Raw genomic sequence first — 18,073 nt, forward strand, 5'->3', positions numbered from 1 at the left:
GTCACCTTAAAAGAGCGATTGCTGGTTGTCCCACCGCCTCGATAGACATTTGTTCCTCCCTTCCCCTTAGAAGCTGGTCAAAGAGCGATGCCAAGAGGCACGGACAGGGTGAGAGCTGAGAAGTTCATCCGTGAGGAGAGGGTTTACGTTTTCCTGCAAGGGGTTTCTGCACGCCCTGGCCTCCAGCGACACGGCGGTTGCGATTAAAACGGCAAAATAGGAACCCTGACCTGCCCCTCCAAGAGCGTCTAGCAAAGCAGAAAATTTCCTGACGTATACATCCGGGACAATATGAAACCGTCCTTTTGATTAAATGTTGCTTGCAGTGAGGAGCAGCCACCAGCACTCCCAGATGTGAAGGCAGAACATCCTCAGTTTCTCAGCAAGGACACCTGCATTCCCAGCTTTTAGATATACACACACCATGTGATTGTGTGTGTGCCAAGAGAAAGAGAACCACATACGCACGTCATCTTTCACCCTTTCACTGTTAATACCTGTCACAATTCTACCTGGTTAATTGTGGTTTGAAAACACACACACACACACACACACACACCCTCCCCACCCACAGCAGAACGCGAGTGGATCCAGTCTAGTCAGGTTACATTTGTAATTCTCCCCTCCTCCCTTTCCAATTTCTTTGATGATTTTTCCCATAAGTGTATAAGCTGCTGGGACTTAGTAGAAGTGAGCCGCTCCTCCTAAATGTGATTCGGACCATATGCTTTCTACATTCATTCCCGCTCCAGGCTTTTCTTCTCTGCACTAACTGCTAACACGTTATAGTCACCTTGAAATTTCCTCTGCTATTTTCCAATTAAAAGCTTAATAGCCCTGGAAACGGAGTTCATGTGGTGAAGTTTACCATAGCCCCTTGTTCTGAAAGGCTTTCTGCTGGGATCCCATTATGTGCTTGAATAAACCCTTTCTGCAAACAGAAATGGGACTTGGGGTTGTCAGGTGTTGGGTTACAATAGACTTTGAGGCAGGGGACATTTTACCAACATAAATACAAACCTGTCCCTATAGGGAGATGTTGTCAAATACTGGGATATGGAAAACATTCCCATCAAATATGAGAAAAGGATTATTGCGCTATATCAAATGAGTATTTAGATCTCAGCCCCCGATGTGCACTGGAGTGAAACGGGGCCCCGGAGCAAATAATGCCAGACTGTTTGAGTGGCAAAGGGATAGGGTGGCTAGGTGACCGAGGAAGGAAAGGGGGTCATCTTGGTAGTGGGAATGCCCTCAAACCTGGTGCAGAGCTCTGATGCTTTCCTTTAAAAAATTCTTTACTCCCAAGGCCCTTATACTCCCCCGGGTTCGCTGACCATTTGGAGAAAATCGGGAGAAATTTGGCTTTGAAAAAAGTCCATGTTCCTCGCGTTCCCAAGCGACCTGGAGATGTCAGTGCGGAGGTTCCCAGATTCAGTGTCATTCTAGGCCCTGTAGGTCTCTCATCACTTGAAGTGACTGGCTGCCAACTCCCCAATTCCTGGCCTCTGGCCCACCAGGCTGTGGGCGACCTCTGCCTCCAGTCCGGAGAACATATGAAGTTCCTTCTCGTTGTAGTGTTTTAGGGCTTGTTTTCCTAGCGAAAGTTGGGAGGAGAGGAGATATTGAAGTGGGGGGGGGGAGGGGGGTAAGGGGCAAGACCCAGGTGTCCCTGCCCGACGCAGCTTTGAGGGGAGCCCTCCCAGGGTTAGCACGCTTGTGCAAGAGTTTCCCGCCCACGTCCCACCAGGGCAGCCTCCAGCGATCCCCAGCTCCCGGACAGGGCTGAAACGGGGGACGCCTAAGGGCTTCAAAGGAAACGCACTCAAGGTTCCCTTTTTAACCCTCCTGCCTCCCAGAATCACCCTTCTAGGCGGAGGGTTGGCTAGTAGAATGCGTGGCTGTACTTTTACTTGAATTCACAGAGAACACAGAAGAGACAGAAGAGACGTTTTCGGGTTGCCTGCTTGCTTCCAGGACAGTACAGAGAAAAGTGGCCTCCCCGAGGGAACAAGGGCCGTGGTGAAGCCTCAGGGTTGGCCATTGCAGTGAACTCGTCTCTGCTCTCCTCTCGAATTCGATTCGCTCATACCGCCTAGTGATAAGCTCATGTCCGCTCTCAGAAGCTTGGGGACCGACGGCTCCGGGATTGCCATCTCACCCGCTTCGCACAGAGCCATTGAGCTACCCTGCGCCGCTGAATCCACCTGTTTTTTGTCTTTGTGTTTTGATTTGAGGTCCCTGTGTATTGGTGGCAGTAGTCTGCATTAGGTCAAACGGGTACTCGGAGGAGATTAAAAATATGCAAATAACAGTTTAAACAAAGTTTCATACTATCCAAAGACGCTGGGGGCGGCAGGGACGAAGTGACCCCATCCTTTATCTATAACTAAATCACTGAGTCCGTGGGGGTTTGAACTGCGTGACGCGAGACCTCCGTTTGCTGGTTCAGTGGCTGCTGGGGAGAGGGAAGGTCATGTCCGGTAACTTTCCAGACGCTAACGTGGCTCCTTGGTCCACTCTGAAAGTTTAGATGCAGTACTTGAGCAAATCCTCCACACGAACACTTCCCCGGCCTTTCAGGACAGAGACTTGTTTTTTACTAAAACGTGGTGAAGAGTGTAGAAAAATAAACTCAGCGCCAAAGGAGGAGGACTGTTTTTCCCTTTGAAATAGCCTGCAAAATGGGTTGTCATCTTGGGCCAGCAGGTTTTCAACAACATTCATTTTCTTCTACAGCAGCAAGACAAAATATGTTGCAAAAGGAAATCAAGAAAGAGCCCAAATTTTACAAATCACCGCCCTACTGCCAGTGGCCCTGCGCGGGGCCTGGCTCGCCCCAACTTAAGACCCTCTCGGCTCCTGCCGGGTCCCCAGTGCACCTGCCACGCTCCAGTAGGCTCTGGCTCTCGCCGAGCCGAGTTTCTCGGCAAAGTGTTGGGATAAAAGCGGCCTCGGGCCTGGTGCCGCCAAATCAGCCTGGAGGGAGAAAAGAAGAGCGTTGGGGAACGGCCACTTAACTCGCCTACGGGCACCCCACCCTCACCCCCGCCGGGCCTCCCCATCCCCGCCCCGTGTGCACCGCCGCGTCCCGAAGCGCCGCAGTCCCTCCCGCCGCGGGCAGGGGAAACGCAGAGAACTTGGCGGAGGGGGCCGTGAGCGCCCCCGCGAGAGGAGCCTGGCTGCAGGTGGCAAGGAAGGTGAAGTGCAGGGACTCGAGAGGCACAAGGAAGGAGAAAGGCGTGGAGTAGGGTGGGAAGTGCAAGGAGACCCGGACCTCGGGGGGTGGGGGTGACGTGAGGGAGGGAGGAGTGGGGGGAGGGCGGTGGAGGAGGCGCTGGGCCTGGCCAGCGCGCGCGGGAGCTGCAGACGAGCACGCTCAGACCCTAACCCGAGCTGTCGCCGGCTCCTCGCAGCCGCGGCAGCGCCTTGGCGAGGGAGGACGTGCCGGCCAAAGCAGCGGCTGGCGGAGACGTGACCAGCGTGGGATTGGCGGAGCACCAGCGGGAGACTGAGGCTGCGAGCGCCGCAAAGACGGGTGCCGCATCTCTGGCCAGCCCGGAGCGCACGCGGCCGCCGGAGCTGCGGGACCAAGGACCGCGCCGTCCGGAGGCCGCCCCTGAGCGCGCCTCCCAGCCCCGCCGTCCAGCGCCCCCTGGCCCGCTCCCGCCGCCAGCCCGCCAGCTCTTCCGGGAGCTCAGGGCATGAACGGCTACGGTTCCCCCTACCTGTACATGGGCGGCCCGGTGTCGCAGCCGCCGCGGGCGCCCTTGCAGCGCACGCCCAAGTGCGCGCGCTGCCGCAACCACGGGGTGCTGTCCTGGCTCAAGGGTCACAAGCGCTACTGCCGCTTCAAGGACTGCACCTGCGAGAAGTGCATCCTCATCATCGAGCGGCAGAGGGTCATGGCGGCGCAGGTGGCGCTGCGCCGGCAGCAAGCTAACGAGAGCCTCGAGAGCCTCATTCCCGACTCGCTGCGTGCTCTGCCCGGCCCCCCGCCGCCGGGGGACGCCGCCGCTGCCGCCCCGCAGCCGCCGCCCACCTCGCAGCCGTCTCAGCCGCCGCCGCCGCAGCGTCCCGCCGCCGAGTTGGCTGCGGCTGCCGCGCTGCGCTGGGCCACCGAGCCGCAGCCCGGGGCGCTGCAGGCGCAGCTCGCCAAGCCAGGTAAGAGCTTCCGCGGGGCGGGCGCCAGGCCAGGCGCGTGGGCGCAAAAACTTCGGAGCTCTTGCTGCGGCTCTGCTTGGGAGGCCTGGAGGCAAGGTTTCGGAAGTTGGCCTGGCCGGGCCTTCCTCCCCAATCCCCGGCAAGCCGGTTCTTTCCGGGCAGAAGCCGGCCATCAGTCTGGATACCGGGCAGGTAGAAGCCAGGCGCCCGTGGGAAAGGCGCCACGGGCGCGCCAAATGGCTGGACTGTGTGTCCGGATCCCAAGTGCCTTCCCCAGGTTAAACGGGGACTTATTCGTTTCAGTGGTAAAGAGATCGAGACGGCACCAAATTAAAATCCGAGCGGGCACACACAGCCCCTGCGCGGCAGGGCTTTTCTGGCGGCGGGCTTAGAGGGCCTTGCATTTGGAGGTTGGGACGGGTAGTTCCAGGAAAAGCGCCAGGGCCCAAGGCTTGTCTGACTTTGACCTGGGCGTGCTTCTCGGCCCCGGCCCGGCCCGGGGTTAACTAGAGCGACCCCGAAGCCTTTCTAGTAGCACTCTGTGGTCTCCACTCTCTTGCAATTCGTTGAAAGAAGCCCCATTTAGAAGCAGTAGTAAAAAAGGCCAGAAAGGTGCCTAAACTGATAGCGAGGACCCAGAATCTGGCGCGCCCAGAGTCAGTTCCTTTTGCAGAACCGCTCAGGTCTTTGACGACTGTTCCTTAGGCCGCCCTCAGCAGTGTTTGTGGTTTAAAGAAATAAAAACAAAACAATCTACAGCGCGGAAGCCCTTTCCCCCGTTCGAGGCGGGGAAATCTGCTAAACTGCCAGTTTGGAGCCAACGATCTCAGACTCCTCTTCCTTCTCCTTCCCTCTCGTCCTTTGCTGTGCTTTAGAGAGAATTTACCCTGAGCCCTAGGGTAGACAGATTCCACCCCCTCCCCCCAAGCCTCTATCTCCTTCCCCACTCCAGGCCTCCGGAGCCTGCGGCGCTGGCAGTTGAGTCTCTTTCCTCATGAGGAATCTCTAGCTTGCCATCCTGCCCAGCCCAAGTGTTCCTTTGATTTTAGGATCTTGGAATTCAATGGACTTGTGGATGGTGTTTCTTCTTCACTTGGGCGGATGTACAAAGGCAAAGAGGCAGTCTCTCCGGAAGGGGATTAGAGGATATGTTGGAATTCACAGAGAGAAGGCCTGGAAGGCCCAGAGCTCTCTGTACGTGGAACTGTGGTAGAACTTCTGCCTCCCCCTCCCCCCAAAAAAGACAGCACCTCTGGCTTCTGGAGAGAGGCTTCCAGGAGCACTGGGCTGCTGTGTGGAGCTGGGGGAAATGCAGACTTACTGGTTTGGGGGTGAGTTGATAGGCAGCCTGGCAGGCATAGATGTGCTGCCCTCTTGCTCAGTTATGCTCTCCAGGCCTGAAGCTTTGAGAACATCTTATGAGAAGAGCACAGCTGGGTATTTTAAGGACAGAAGAGAGGTTGCTGAGCATGGATTTTGTGGCAATTTAATCCAAGGTAGGATGCAAGCATTTCTCTGAGTAATGCCCCTCCCCACCCCCACAGTTCTCTTTTGTCAGTTAGTTTATAGATATGCCACAGAGGAATGGAGGGTATCGTGTTTTGTTTTTCTCCTTTAGGTTAGAACAAGTAAGTAGAAAAGTGTCTCAGTTCTGGAAGTTGATCCATGCCAGTAACTTCCCAACCTTTCTGTTTCCAGTTTCCCTGTCTCCATTTCCCCCAGTACCAGGGCAGGAGGCTGAGTTCATGTCAGTGGTAGCATTTTGCAGTGGCCGCTTGCCCAGCGGCACCCCTGTAATAGGGGCATTGGGTTCTGGGGTCCTTGTCCAAGAATCCTTTCCCATCCTTTGCTCTTCAAACCATTCCGGCATAGCCAAGTTGGTGGTTTCTGAAGAGTCAGAAAACCAAACACAACCCTGGGAGGTGGGTGGTGAGGGCAGGAAGGAAAGCCAGAGAGCAGCTGCAGCAGCAGAAGGATACATAGTTTGGGAGAATGAAAGAGGGAGACTGATTTCAACTGGACAAACCAGGCCTGGTGCTCTCTCTTTTCCTCCCACCTAGTATTCAAGAATAGCCTGAGCCCTCCAAACTGAAAACAAGTGATTGCAAAGGAGAATAGGATTTATCAGAAGGAGAGGTCAGAGTGATGTCTTTAGGAGACTGAGCCATCAGGGACCAAGGCTCCGTTCCCACCTGGCCATGCTGCATACCTTGCACATTCATTTATATAAGTTTTGTTTTTCTTCTTTAAATTGATTTGACCCCATAATTCCATTCTTTAAAAAAAGGCAGCCTATCATCAATCCAATGAGGGGGGCAAGAAAATAACAGATAATTGTTTTCCACTAGGAAGGCAAGCACACAAGCGGATCATTTCTGTACAATGCTTTGTAAGAAAGCCCATTTGGAGTTTAAGTTTAGAGAAAACTTCGTGGATGAGACTAGCTGGTGCTGTCTGTATTAGGCCTTTTTTTGCAGTTGTTCTTATAATGTATTTGTATGTAACACACCACGGATATTTAGAAGTATATCAGATACTCCTGGACAAGCAGCTCCCCGCAGGTAGAGAACTGAGTGAAGCTCTGTTCTAGTGGTAGGTCTCCATGTACAGTAAGTTCACAGGCCATGAGGAATCTCTGAACATCTGCTGGCAAATCGTGGAGCTCTGTTTCTTTCTGATCTCTGTGTCCCAAACGTGGGTTGTTCTTTTGCAAAGGGCCTCATTAGTACATAGCTTGTAGAGACATATGCTTTTTTTGTTGGATACAAATGCAGGTGGACAAGTCTTTTTCCCTCATCAGAAATTCTTGAGAAAAAAGTACAGGCCCTAAAGAAGGGTATGTTTGCTGGGCACCACTGGAGGAAAAAACACCCAGTTCAGGGAGCGACACATTAACACCAAAACTTGGTTGTGTAGCTGGGTGAAATCTCTTCAGTTTCTTTAAAGGAAGAGAGGTTATTTTATCTAACGGTGTAGTGTGTTGAACATCCCTTTCAACGTGGTGGTGGTTTTAAGGAGAATATTCATATTCTAATGGTTATTACTTCTAGCTATGGATTGAAGCATTTTTTTCTTTTGGGGTGTAGATTTCCCATGCTTCTTGATTATCATCTATGACTGGCCTGGAATTATTAGATTGTGATTCACTTATTCTCCTAAATTCCCTCTTCATCCTCCTCACACCCCTTCCCCTCCCCCCCCCCCCCATGAAAATGTGGGAAGCTGAGCATGTTTCAGCTCTTAGTGTATCTGAGTCAGCACCGTCAACCCGCCAAGCCAGCCTTTCAGGACCTGGGCTTGAGAGCTGAGGAAAGTTAAGGGTCACGACCAAGGTGAGAAGCTAAAGTTACATTCCTGAGTTCTCGCTCCCTTCTCCCACCCCCAACTTTTCCTCCAGGAGGTGGGGGTGCTGTGAGAGGAGCGATCTGTGGCTATAGATACTTCTAGGTTCTACATGTGCCCCATCAAAATAAACATGTACACAAGTTCTTTAAAGTGTCCTTAAGGGTAAAAGAAATTGAAAACATCCTATTTGGTTAGGAATAGGAGAGCAGGGTCAAATAGGAGTGTAGAATCTCCTTTCCTGTTTATTTCTCCTGAAAAGGAGAGAACAAGAGAACTATAGGGAGAGAAGTTAGGAGATTTGGGAAAAGTGCCTTTGTTTTATCTTGTCTCCTGCCCGGCAAGGCACCTCCTAGCATCTTTATGCGTGCTCTGGGCCTTTGGGCTCCTGTTTGACTGAGTCCTGTCCAGTCTGCTTCCTTATTTTTATTTTTAACTTAAAGAGAGAGAGGTATCTGCAGATATACTGAGTGTTACGGGATTATCGGTGCAGGCCAGGATGGGAGACCCTCTGTGACAATAGGCTAGAAGCAGACAAAAAGTAGGGAAGACTTCAGTCATTCATGAAGTGAACCTCTGATTTAAAAACGGGGTCTGGTTTTAAGATGACTTCATTTGGGGCGAGGGGCCTGACTCAGAGTTGCACTTTAAAACACAAAACGGCCTAAATGAAAAGGGATAAGCGGTACCAGACTACTGGTCTCTTCCAAACCTTGCCCAGGGCTGGCTGTTGGGAGTGGGACCCCGGGACGCTCACAGCTCCCGGCCTCTCCCGCGGGCGCCGGGCGATCTGCGCGCCAGGCTCCTGGGCCCCCGCGGCCGAGCGCCGGGCGGTGTGCGGGGCAGCGGGCCCGGCCCCCGGTGGCCCGCGGCGCAGGGGCTGTCCTCTCCCCGAGCGGCGCTCCGGGAACCCGGGACAGGCGCGGGCGGCGGCGCGCGGCTCCCCTGCAGCTGCCCTGGCCGCTGTTCCCTTGCCCCCAGCCGCGGGCCGCCTGCGCTCGGGCGCGTTGGCCGCCGCTCCCGGGACGCCCCTGCTCGCCGCACGCCGCCGCGGCCCGGGCTGCCTCCCCGCTCCCTGCCGGCGACCCGGGACGCGGCTGGGAGCGAGACGCCGGCGCCCGCCCCGGGCCGGCCTCCCGAGCCTCGGTGGGTTGTCAAATTTAACAAAAAACATGCAAATACACGCAAAAAACCACCCCAGGATGCCAAATATTGCATGGGGCATACTTATACGAAAAAATTCGTTGTTTATCCGAAGTTCATATTTAACTGGGCATCCTGCTATTTCCGCTGCCAACCCTAGGCCGAGGCGGTCCCCATCGAGCCCCAATCGCCTTGCAAGGCGCCCTGGGCGTGGGGGGCACTGGTGCGCGTCTCCCCGCCGCTTTCTCTCCGTGGAGCCCGAGCTGCCCCGGGCAGGCATCGGAGAGGCGCTGGTGACCATGTTGTGGGTCTGAGGACAGGGATGAAAGCAAAAACGAGAGCGTTTTCGGCGTCTAGGAACCAGAGTTCCACTCGCGGGGAAAAATCTCTCCCCACAGCACACTCCTCCGGGTTATAAATCTGGCGGATAGCCATGCTCTCGACTTACACAACCAACTTTTCTTTTTCCCTGATGGATGAACTCCCGGGTTTAAAAGATTACAGTAATCACAGGAGGACAGTGTAAATCGAATCCGATAGCAATAACTTTCGGGGAAGGTCAGGCTCAAGTGAAATGTTACCAAGCAACAGGCATTTTGTTTGCAAAATACAATCAAAGAGCATTGATGAGAAATTCTTTGCTGCAGCCAGTCAGCACTTTCCGTTAACAGCTTTACAGAGGCAAAGGGAGTAAATCTTCATAAATCAGCGTCCCGGGAGGACTTGGAGCCCCTTTCTGGAAATGTTGCAGTTCTTTCTGACAGAGGAGGACAGAGCTCAGTAAAAATCTGTTTGCTTGCCTGCCTCCCCTTTCCCTCTTCTCACCTCTTCCTTTCTTCCTTGCTTTCCGTTTTAACCTGTTGTGACCCCTCAGCCATCAGCCACTCAGGTCCCTGGACCCCTATGTCTAGTGCAGAGTGGGCCTTGAACGGGGTATGCATGGGCACTCATGGCAGAGGTTGAGGCCTGAGTGGTAGGACAGCTGGTCATCACAGCTCCATCCACTTGGGATTCTGTCATGTCACTCCCGAGTCCATATGGCTTTAGTGAGCCACCCCTTGTCTGAGCATTGCAGACTGCTGCTCTCTGAAGAAGCTATGGGAAACTAAAACATAACTAGGTGGGGTTTCTCTTTTTGCATTTTATCGTAAGTTAAACAACTATAAAAAATAAGCACAATCAACTACTGAATAACAATATTACAGAAAACATTCAGAACATGAGTTCTTTACTGAATCTCTAATCTCTGTTGATTCTAAAGACTAAGCAGACATAAATTTGCAAAGCTGGGATCTGTGTTCTGCTCCCCCCCGCCATGACTATTTTAGTTCAGTATGAATATCTGTTGCACCCACAGTCTTTATATGAGAATGTTTAGAATAAAATTCCCTCCCGCGAACACACCATGGTCTGCCCAGCTCCTGGCCTTTGAGTTACGTGTTGTGTTTCAATGTAAAATTTGAACTGCACAGATAACTTGGACATTTTGCAAAAGATTAGTTAGTATGCCGTAAGCCTCTCAGTGGCCAAGAGGCAATGCTTTAATTTTCTCTGTGTCATCTTACCTAACATGATGCCTGGGCACATCGTGAGGGCTTGAAGGATATTTCTTAAATAGATGGATGAATGAGTAGCCAGCTGCCATTTTGTAAGTACCAAATAAACATGTAGATTAGATTTATAGGTAATTTCCCTCCTGCTTCTTGAAAAGTGCTCCTTTGTAACTCAAGGAAGAGGTCCAAACTAAATTTTTGCAGGACATAGGAAGTGCACAGTTGCAAGCCAAACTTCCTTAAGTTCAGCCCTTTCTATACCAGTGTCCCCCAAAATATTGGGCCCCAGGAACCATCTTGATACCTCCATACATTATTAAACCAGTGTTGTTAACAACTTTTTAAAAGCAAAGCATGACTATTTATTTTTGCTTTTCACAAGTTTTCTTCTCCCTCAGGAGGAAAAGGAAAGATTTGAGACCGACATTCCTGCCCTGCTCTACTTTAGGTTTTTAACCATTCAGTTTTTATGATTCAGCACTTCTAGTGGGAGGTAAAGATAAGAGAAATGGTGAAAAGCACGTCTCCTGTTAGAATTCTGACTGGGCAATGGATGCCCCGTCCTGCTGGGGCTCCCTCCCTGCTGTTGCTTTAGGATTTGTGTGCTTTGAAAACGACCCATCAGGGAACAGTTATTCAGAGGTGTGTCCCCAAGGCTCGAGTGAACAGATGAGGACATGACAATCCATGTTTCAAAAGGTGTGACATGATTTCAAAATTAAAGAAAAAAGTCCCGTGACTTTTGCACTAGGAAACATTACTCTCTATGCTAATGTTTTTGTGTTTTAATTCTGGATGTAAGATATGTTTTGGTTTTGATCATTGGATAGAATGGATAAAACCCACCACATTTAAGTCAGAAAGATTTTCCATTTTATATGTCTTGAGCAGAATGTTTGTTTCACGTATGTGGTAGTCTTTTTAAATATCTGAAATGAATACCTGCAATTTTTAATTTAACTGCATTTTCATATGAAAAAATTCTCTAAAGAAAGTTAGATTTTGCAAACTATAATTTTAGATTGGAAGTCACTTTTGTGTGTGTTCATTTTCTCTCCTTAGTTAAAATCTTGTAGCTTTCTTATGGCATATACATATTTTGAAGTTGGTAGTATTATTACTCATAGAAAAATATTCCATCTTAATTGAGTATCTACTCCTTTTACCCAGCGAAGAGTTTATTTCATGAGTGGCTCTGAGTGTTTCTACATCATGAAAAATATGAAATTGAAGAGTGAACATTTAGTAAGATTTTAAAAATATCCAGGTGATAAGCATTAGAAACAGCAGATTGTATCACTTTCAAAGGTGGTTTGTAATATCAGATGAAATTGATTTCTTTCTACTTTTTATCTAGTAGTTTTTGCTTTCTGCACCTGTATATTAGGGGTAAAAATATTATCAGTTAAAATATACTCTTACTTATATGTTCAAGGAATTAGGGTGTCAGTTTCAAGAAGAAAGAGGGTAAAGTGTTGGGTGAGTATTTCCTTTTTCATTTTGTTAGTTGGCAGTTTCACATTTCTATATCTAGAAAGGCCTTTGTATTTTAAACCAACACGAACAATTTATAAAGTTCATTTAGGAAAAAATTTAGAGATGTAAAGAAACACCTGTTATTAAATTACGCTTTATCACTGGGCTCAGAACTCACCCTCTATAATTACTTGTGAAAGTCTGTATTTATAGTAGAATAATTTACAGTACATCTCGTTTGGGTACAACATTACAACCAATACTAGACACAAAACTCCAGGGACTGTATATTCTGCCCTTCAGAAATTGCTGTTGGCCAAGAAGTTTTCTTGGTCAAGGTGAGAGGCTAGTCCTCCCTTCCCAGTTTTGAAACCCAATAGCCTCGGGTGTGGATTGGGGTTCTGCTCACCCAACCCCCCCTTAGCAAGACTTTATGTGCCGCTCAGGTGTACGACACTATAGGTGTGTCTCACTCATTGCTTCTTTAGACGTCTTCTATCTTCCCTTTGAGCTCAGTGTAAACAGTGCTGAACTCTGATGTTCTGAATTTGTAGATTTGATTCCTGTGACATCTTGCTACCTTTTCTCACTTTTTGACATGATCTGGACTTCCATTGGGAGAGGCTGATCAGCCCAGAACCTATGGAGAGAGTCTGGATGAATCAGCACCATCCACCCCCTGCTCCCTGAGAAGTACCCAGAAGCGCATGCTGCACTGTTCATGTCACAGTAGCAGGGGCAAGGGGTAGCACAAGGAAATAAGAGACAGGCTTTTGCAGTCTGGGGTTCACAATTGACGAACAAGTGCGCATCCATGTAAGATTCCACTGTGGCCTGTTGTGCAAAACAGGAAAATTGGTTCAAAAGTGGAATTTCGTGTTGTCAGATTTATAATCCTGCCATCCTAAATCCAGTTGATTGGGACAGTGTGTCCTTTACCATCTTGAAAAAAAATACTACATTGTCGTCATGGTAGATATGTCAGATTAGCCAGAATATCGTTCCCTAGTTCCCCTGCGACTGAACTTCTCTCTGAATCACTTTCCTCTGGAGCCTGTAGCGTTCTGTGGACGAGTGAATTTGGTTGATAGACCTCAAAACATTTTCCTCAAATGTGAAACTCATCCAGGGTGGGGAAACGTTTGCCTTTTAAAATGGGATGCTGTTTTTAGGTTCACATGTCTCTTTTAAAAATAGGTAAGTTTTGAGCTTTTTAGCTGTACTTATGTACCTTTTATTTCCTTAGAAGAACCAGTTGTTTCTCCTGCTTAAGGAAATCTCACCATCTCCTGTGTTACTGTGTGTCATATTTCTCTTTTCTTTTTATTGTGGTAAAACATACATAACATAAAATTGACTATTTTAACCATTTTTAGGGGTACAGTGTGGTGGCATTAAGTACATTCACGATGTTGTGCAACCATCACCACTGTCCATTTCCAGAACTTTTTCATCACCCCAGACTGGAACCCTGTACCCATTAAACAGTAAGGCCCCGTTCCTGCTTCCTCAGCCCCCCATTCTACTTTCTGACTCTGAATTTTTCTGTTCTAGGCACTTCATATAAGTGGAATCATAGAGTATTTGTCCTTTTGTGACTGGCTTATTTCACTTAGTGTGTTTTCAAGGTGCATCCATATTGTAGCATGTGTCAGAATTTTATTCCTTTTTGAGGCTGAACAATAAATATCGCATTGTATGTACAGACCCCATTTCGTCTGTCCGTTTATTCACTGGCGGACACTTGGGTTGCTTCCCCCTTTTGGCTATAGTGGACAATGCTACTATGAACATTCATGTACAATGTGTGTTATATTTGATGCTTAGCAAATTCTGCCTGCCTGGGTTTGCTTTTCCCCCTGCACATGCGTCTTATCTCACCAATTCACTAAGAAGTTCCACAAGTTAGGGGCAGGTCTTATACTTCCTGGTATTTTTCTGCCCTTTTTTCTCTTTCCCTCTGTATCTTGCATATCATAAGGATACAAATACTCGATACTGATAATAATAGATAATGAAAGCCAAAATTAAATAAGACTGTTTAGAGATGCATAGTATTTAAAACATTATTTTATGTCCATATTTACCTGGGGAGAGTATTTGACTTGTTTTCCCAAGCTCTGTTGAGCAGAGGCCAGAATCCAGCTGTGTGTTCAGTTCACTGCCAAGCTAATACACTGTCACTGTCCACTCCTTTTCGAGTGTTTAATAATAGAGTAACAGCCAAGACATATGCATGGGGTCACGAGTCAGAAAAATTTAGATAGGTCTACCTGATTAGAATGCGAATCTGTAGAAACCTTTTTGTTGCTGTTTTTCTCTTTGGGAGTAAGGACAAGTACCACATTAACTCAAGAGATGAAAGCTGGGTCCCCTGTCCTAGAAAGTTGCAGGAGAGAATACGTCAAATTTCTTTTGCAAAACAGGTCTTTTGCGCATCTCAGAGCTGTTAAAGAAAGCAAAGATGGCTTGATATGAGTGGGCCGCAAACGATCCCCACGTGGAAACCTTGTATTTTGCATTGGAAAAAGAAGCAGTTTACTTAAAATGGAAATTTGAGATAAGTGTGAATTCGTATCAGATTTATGATTGAAACTTGCACTGATATAGTTTAAGAATATTTTTCAGAGTATTTATTTACACTTGGCACATATTTATTGCTTCATGAAGAACCAAAGTTTTGTTTTTCAATCATAGTTGAGATATATCCCGTATTAGAAAAATGTTCATAAATGGGCCGTTGTTTCAGGCTTTTAAAATCAACAACAACAAATGGGAGGAGATGGGTTTTTAGAAGCTGCTTTGCTGAAATTTCAGCGGCTGGCTATCTACACATAATCAGGTGTGCCCACAGAGAAGGAGACAATGAGGCGATTCAGGCAGGGCCGCTGAAAACACAGGCCAACAGGTTGTTTACAACTGGACCACTGGGTCATGAATAATTTTCATCTTTAGATCAGTTACATTGGCTTTGAGTAGACACAGATAGTACTTGTTTTAGAAAGGATAAAAATCCGATTGCATATAGCTTGTTAATAAAGAATATGTTCCTTTATTATAAAGGTCTTTTAGAGCTTTCTTCTGCAAGCAAAACAGTCTTATCTACTGGTTTCTGCCTGCTTTAGCACCGTAATACCCCTTTGGAGATAATGTCTTAGGTCAAAATGTTAAATTTGCAACTGGTTTACTTCATGGCAAATCTCTGCTTTATTTGGGAAGCTTTTTTTTTCCTCTCAATGTAATTCAAGAAGGTATCCTTAAGTCCTTTCCCTGAACTTTACTAATAAAACTGTTCATGAAAACACACCCACCTCTTGCACCCCATTGTCCTGGAGTTCCGGACGCATTGTTTCATGGATGGGTCACGCTCCCTGTGCACTTTTTCAAAGGCCTTCTCCAGCCATTTCCTTCTTTCTCTCCTGCAGCCTGTCCAGAACTCAGAGCTGGTTTTGCTTGGCCTCTCGTGCAAGTTACAGGCAACCCACAGTCAGTCCCTCAAGTGGCTTTTTAAGACAGATTTCAACCACTAGAGGCTTCTTTCTTGCACTCTGGCAATTATATTGACTAGTTCTTGTACATGGTAACCTGATGACACATACTGAGTACTAGTTCACAAGACATATTAAACACAAAATCAGCCTGTGAGAAAGTGGATTTAGAATATTAGAAGCCCCTGTGGGCCTATGTGTCATGCATCAGCCAATGCTGTCCTTGGATTACAGCCGCTGCCTCATTTGGAGAAGAGGAGCCAAAAGACAAGCCTGAGCTCATTTCCCTATCCTTCCCTGGGCCTGTTTATCCGCAGCCCCACAGAGGGTTCCTATTTAGAAATTGTCACTGCCACACAGTCACATCTTGTATGGTTAGAGGTATCACGTCGCTGTTCTGTGTTGAAGGCAAGTTTCCTTGCACACATCCTTCTGAGAAATCACTCTGATTTCCAGATCTTTTTCTTTTCTTTTCTTTTTTTAGAGGAAGATTAGCTCTGAGCTAACATCTGCTGCCAATCCTCCTCTTTTTGCTGAGGAAGACTGGCCCTGAGCTAGCATCTGTGCCCATCTTCCTCTACTTTATATGTGGGATGCCTGCCCCAGCATGGCTTGCCAAGCGGTGCTGTGTCAGCACCGAACAGGTGAACCCTGGGCTGCCGAAGCAGAATGTGCATGCGCACTTAACCGCTGGGCAACCAGGCTGACCCCTAGATCTTTATTTACAGGGTCTTTTTCTTTGCCATTTGCCAGTGACATAGTTTGGATTTTTTTTTTTTTTAAGGCTTGCACTATGTTATAACCCACTGAGATGCATTTCTCCTTCCAAGAAGCCTGTGTGGGGCTCTCCTGAGCACATCTGTTCCCTTTTATGCACACCAGGAAAGGATTAACCCAGCTGTTCTCTGCTTTCCAGATTTGACTGAGGAGCGACTTGGGGACGGCAGCTCCGCAGACAACACAGAGACCTTCAGCGACAAAGACACCGACCAGAGGAGCTCCCCAGATGTGGTGAAAAGTAAGGGCTGCTTCACCCCGGAGAGCCCCGAGGTCGTGTCTGTGGATGAAGGCGGGTATGCGGTCCAGAAGAACGGAGGCACCTCCGAGAGCCGCCCCGACAGTCCCAAGTACCACGGGGAACAGAATCACCTCCTGATCGAGGGCCCCTCGGGGACCGTTTCTCTGCCCTTCAGCTTGAAAGCCAACAGACCGCCCCTGGAAGTGTTAAAAAAAATCTTCCCCAACCAGAAGCCCACGGTGCTGGAGCTCATCCTGAAGGGCTGTGGGGGCGACCTGGTGAGCGCCGTGGAGGTCCTCCTCTCCAGCCGCTCCTCGGCCTCGGCCGCCGACCGAACTTCGGCAGAGCCCGAGAGCCTCGTGTTGCCCTCCAACGGGCACATCTTTGAACACACCTTGAGCTCATACCCCATCTCCTCTTCCAAATGGTCCGTGGGATCGGCCTTCAGGGTCCCAGACACGTTGAGGTTTTCCGCAGACTCTAGTAACGTTGTCCCCAACCCCTTGGCCGTGCCCCTGCAGCATCCTTTCCCCCAGCCGCCCCGGTACCCTCTGATGCTGAGGAATACTTTGGCAAGAAACCAGTCGAGCCCCTTCCTGCCCAATGATGTCACCCTGTGGAACACCATGACGCTGCAGCAGCAGTACCAGCTGAGGTCCCAGTACGTCAGCCCTTTCCCCGGGAGCTCGCCCAGCGTCTTCAGAAGCTCGCCTGTCCTTCCCACGCGCGCCCCCGAAGACCCTCGGATCTCCATCCCTGACGATGGGTGTCCGATTGTGTCAAAGCAGTCTCTTTACACCGAGGATGACTATGACGAGAGGTCCGACTCCTCAGACTCTAGAATACTCAACACATCATCTTAAAGTGGTACCGGGTGGCTGGTGACCAGGTGACATTTTCTGTGCATTTGAACTCTGACCCCCTGCCCTCCCCAGGAGAGGCCTCGTCCTGTGTATACCCTTTCCTTCTGTTTGACAAAGTGACTGTGCTTGATTCTATACCTTAGCAATAAAAACATAACTTATTTAATTTCTTGCACTTCACTGGAAAATGCCAAATAGCTCTGCTCTGCGGCTTTAGTGCTGAATGTTTATTGTAAAAGAGAGTCTAATGCTAAGAATAGTCTTGGGAAAGCTGGGTCCACGGAAGATTTATTTGGGGATGGAAAGCTGAAGGTCAGCCTTGCTCCTAAACTCAACCTGGAATGTTCAATAAAATAGTATACTTGAATGCAGTTTTGTAAAAAAGGATTCCTCAGGATATTTGAAACCTAAAGGAAGTGGTTTGGTTGCAAATGGACCAGAAACAGGGACATTATATTCTTAGGCTAAAAACCTTGCATTTAAAAGAGAGACTGCACTTAAGAATAGAGTGAACTGCTCACATGCTTATTTAAGCTTGGACAGTTTTCAGAGACAAATTCCATTAAGAATTATTCTTTTCACATGACCGAATCGAAACATGTGTAATGTCAATGTAAAACCAATCACAGCTGTGAACTGCATGAAATGTATTGTGAAATGAACACAAGATTAAGCTTTGTCAGGTTAATGTAGCATGCTAAGGACTCTAGAAAAAAATAAACTAAGGAGATGATCTTGGTTTATGTCATTTCTACTTGTGGATAGAGGATCTCTAAAAATAGAAAGTTGACATAAAAGCTACTTAGTAGTGCACGGGCCAGAAATCGAGGTCTGAGTTAAATGAGACATTCATTGGGAAATGTGAGTGGGAAAGTTCTGGGGCTGCATTCAGAAGGAGAATTTATTGTTCAAGAATAGAGTTAACTCAATCCCTCCATCCATTCCTTCATTTCTTCATCAGATACTTACTGAATGCCTACTGTGTATAAGAGAATGCCATTTGTGCATTATTGTCCAAGTTACTGG

General features: G+C 48.4%; 1 protein-coding gene across 1 annotated transcript; it reads left to right on the forward strand.

Moving 5' to 3' along the window:
* Nucleotides 1-3,103: 3,103 nt before the first annotated feature.
* Nucleotides 3,104-17,780, forward strand: DMRT3 (doublesex and mab-3 related transcription factor 3). The gene is made up of 2 exons (XM_070589687.1): nt 3,104-4,164; nt 16,083-17,780. Exons 1-2 carry the CDS (start codon nt 3,705-3,707, stop codon nt 17,045-17,047), a joined length of 1,425 nt encoding a protein of 474 aa, XP_070445788.1. The 5' UTR covers nt 3,104-3,704; the 3' UTR covers nt 17,048-17,780.
* The last annotated feature ends 293 nt before the right edge of the window (nt 17,781-18,073 follow it).

The sequence above is a fragment of the Equus przewalskii genome, chromosome 22, assembly GCF_037783145.1.
Source record: "Equus przewalskii isolate Varuska chromosome 22, EquPr2, whole genome shotgun sequence".
NCBI lineage: Eukaryota > Metazoa > Chordata > Mammalia > Perissodactyla > Equidae > Equus > Equus przewalskii.

Coding starts and splice junctions, on each gene's coding strand:
- DMRT3 (XM_070589687.1), top strand. CDS start 3,705: ATGAACGGCTACGGTTCCCCCTACCTGTACATGGGCGGCCCGGTGTCG. Junction 4,165..16,082: donor GGCGCAGCTCGCCAAGCCAG/GTAAGAGCTTCC, acceptor TCTGCTTTCCAG/ATTTGACTGAGGAGCGACTT.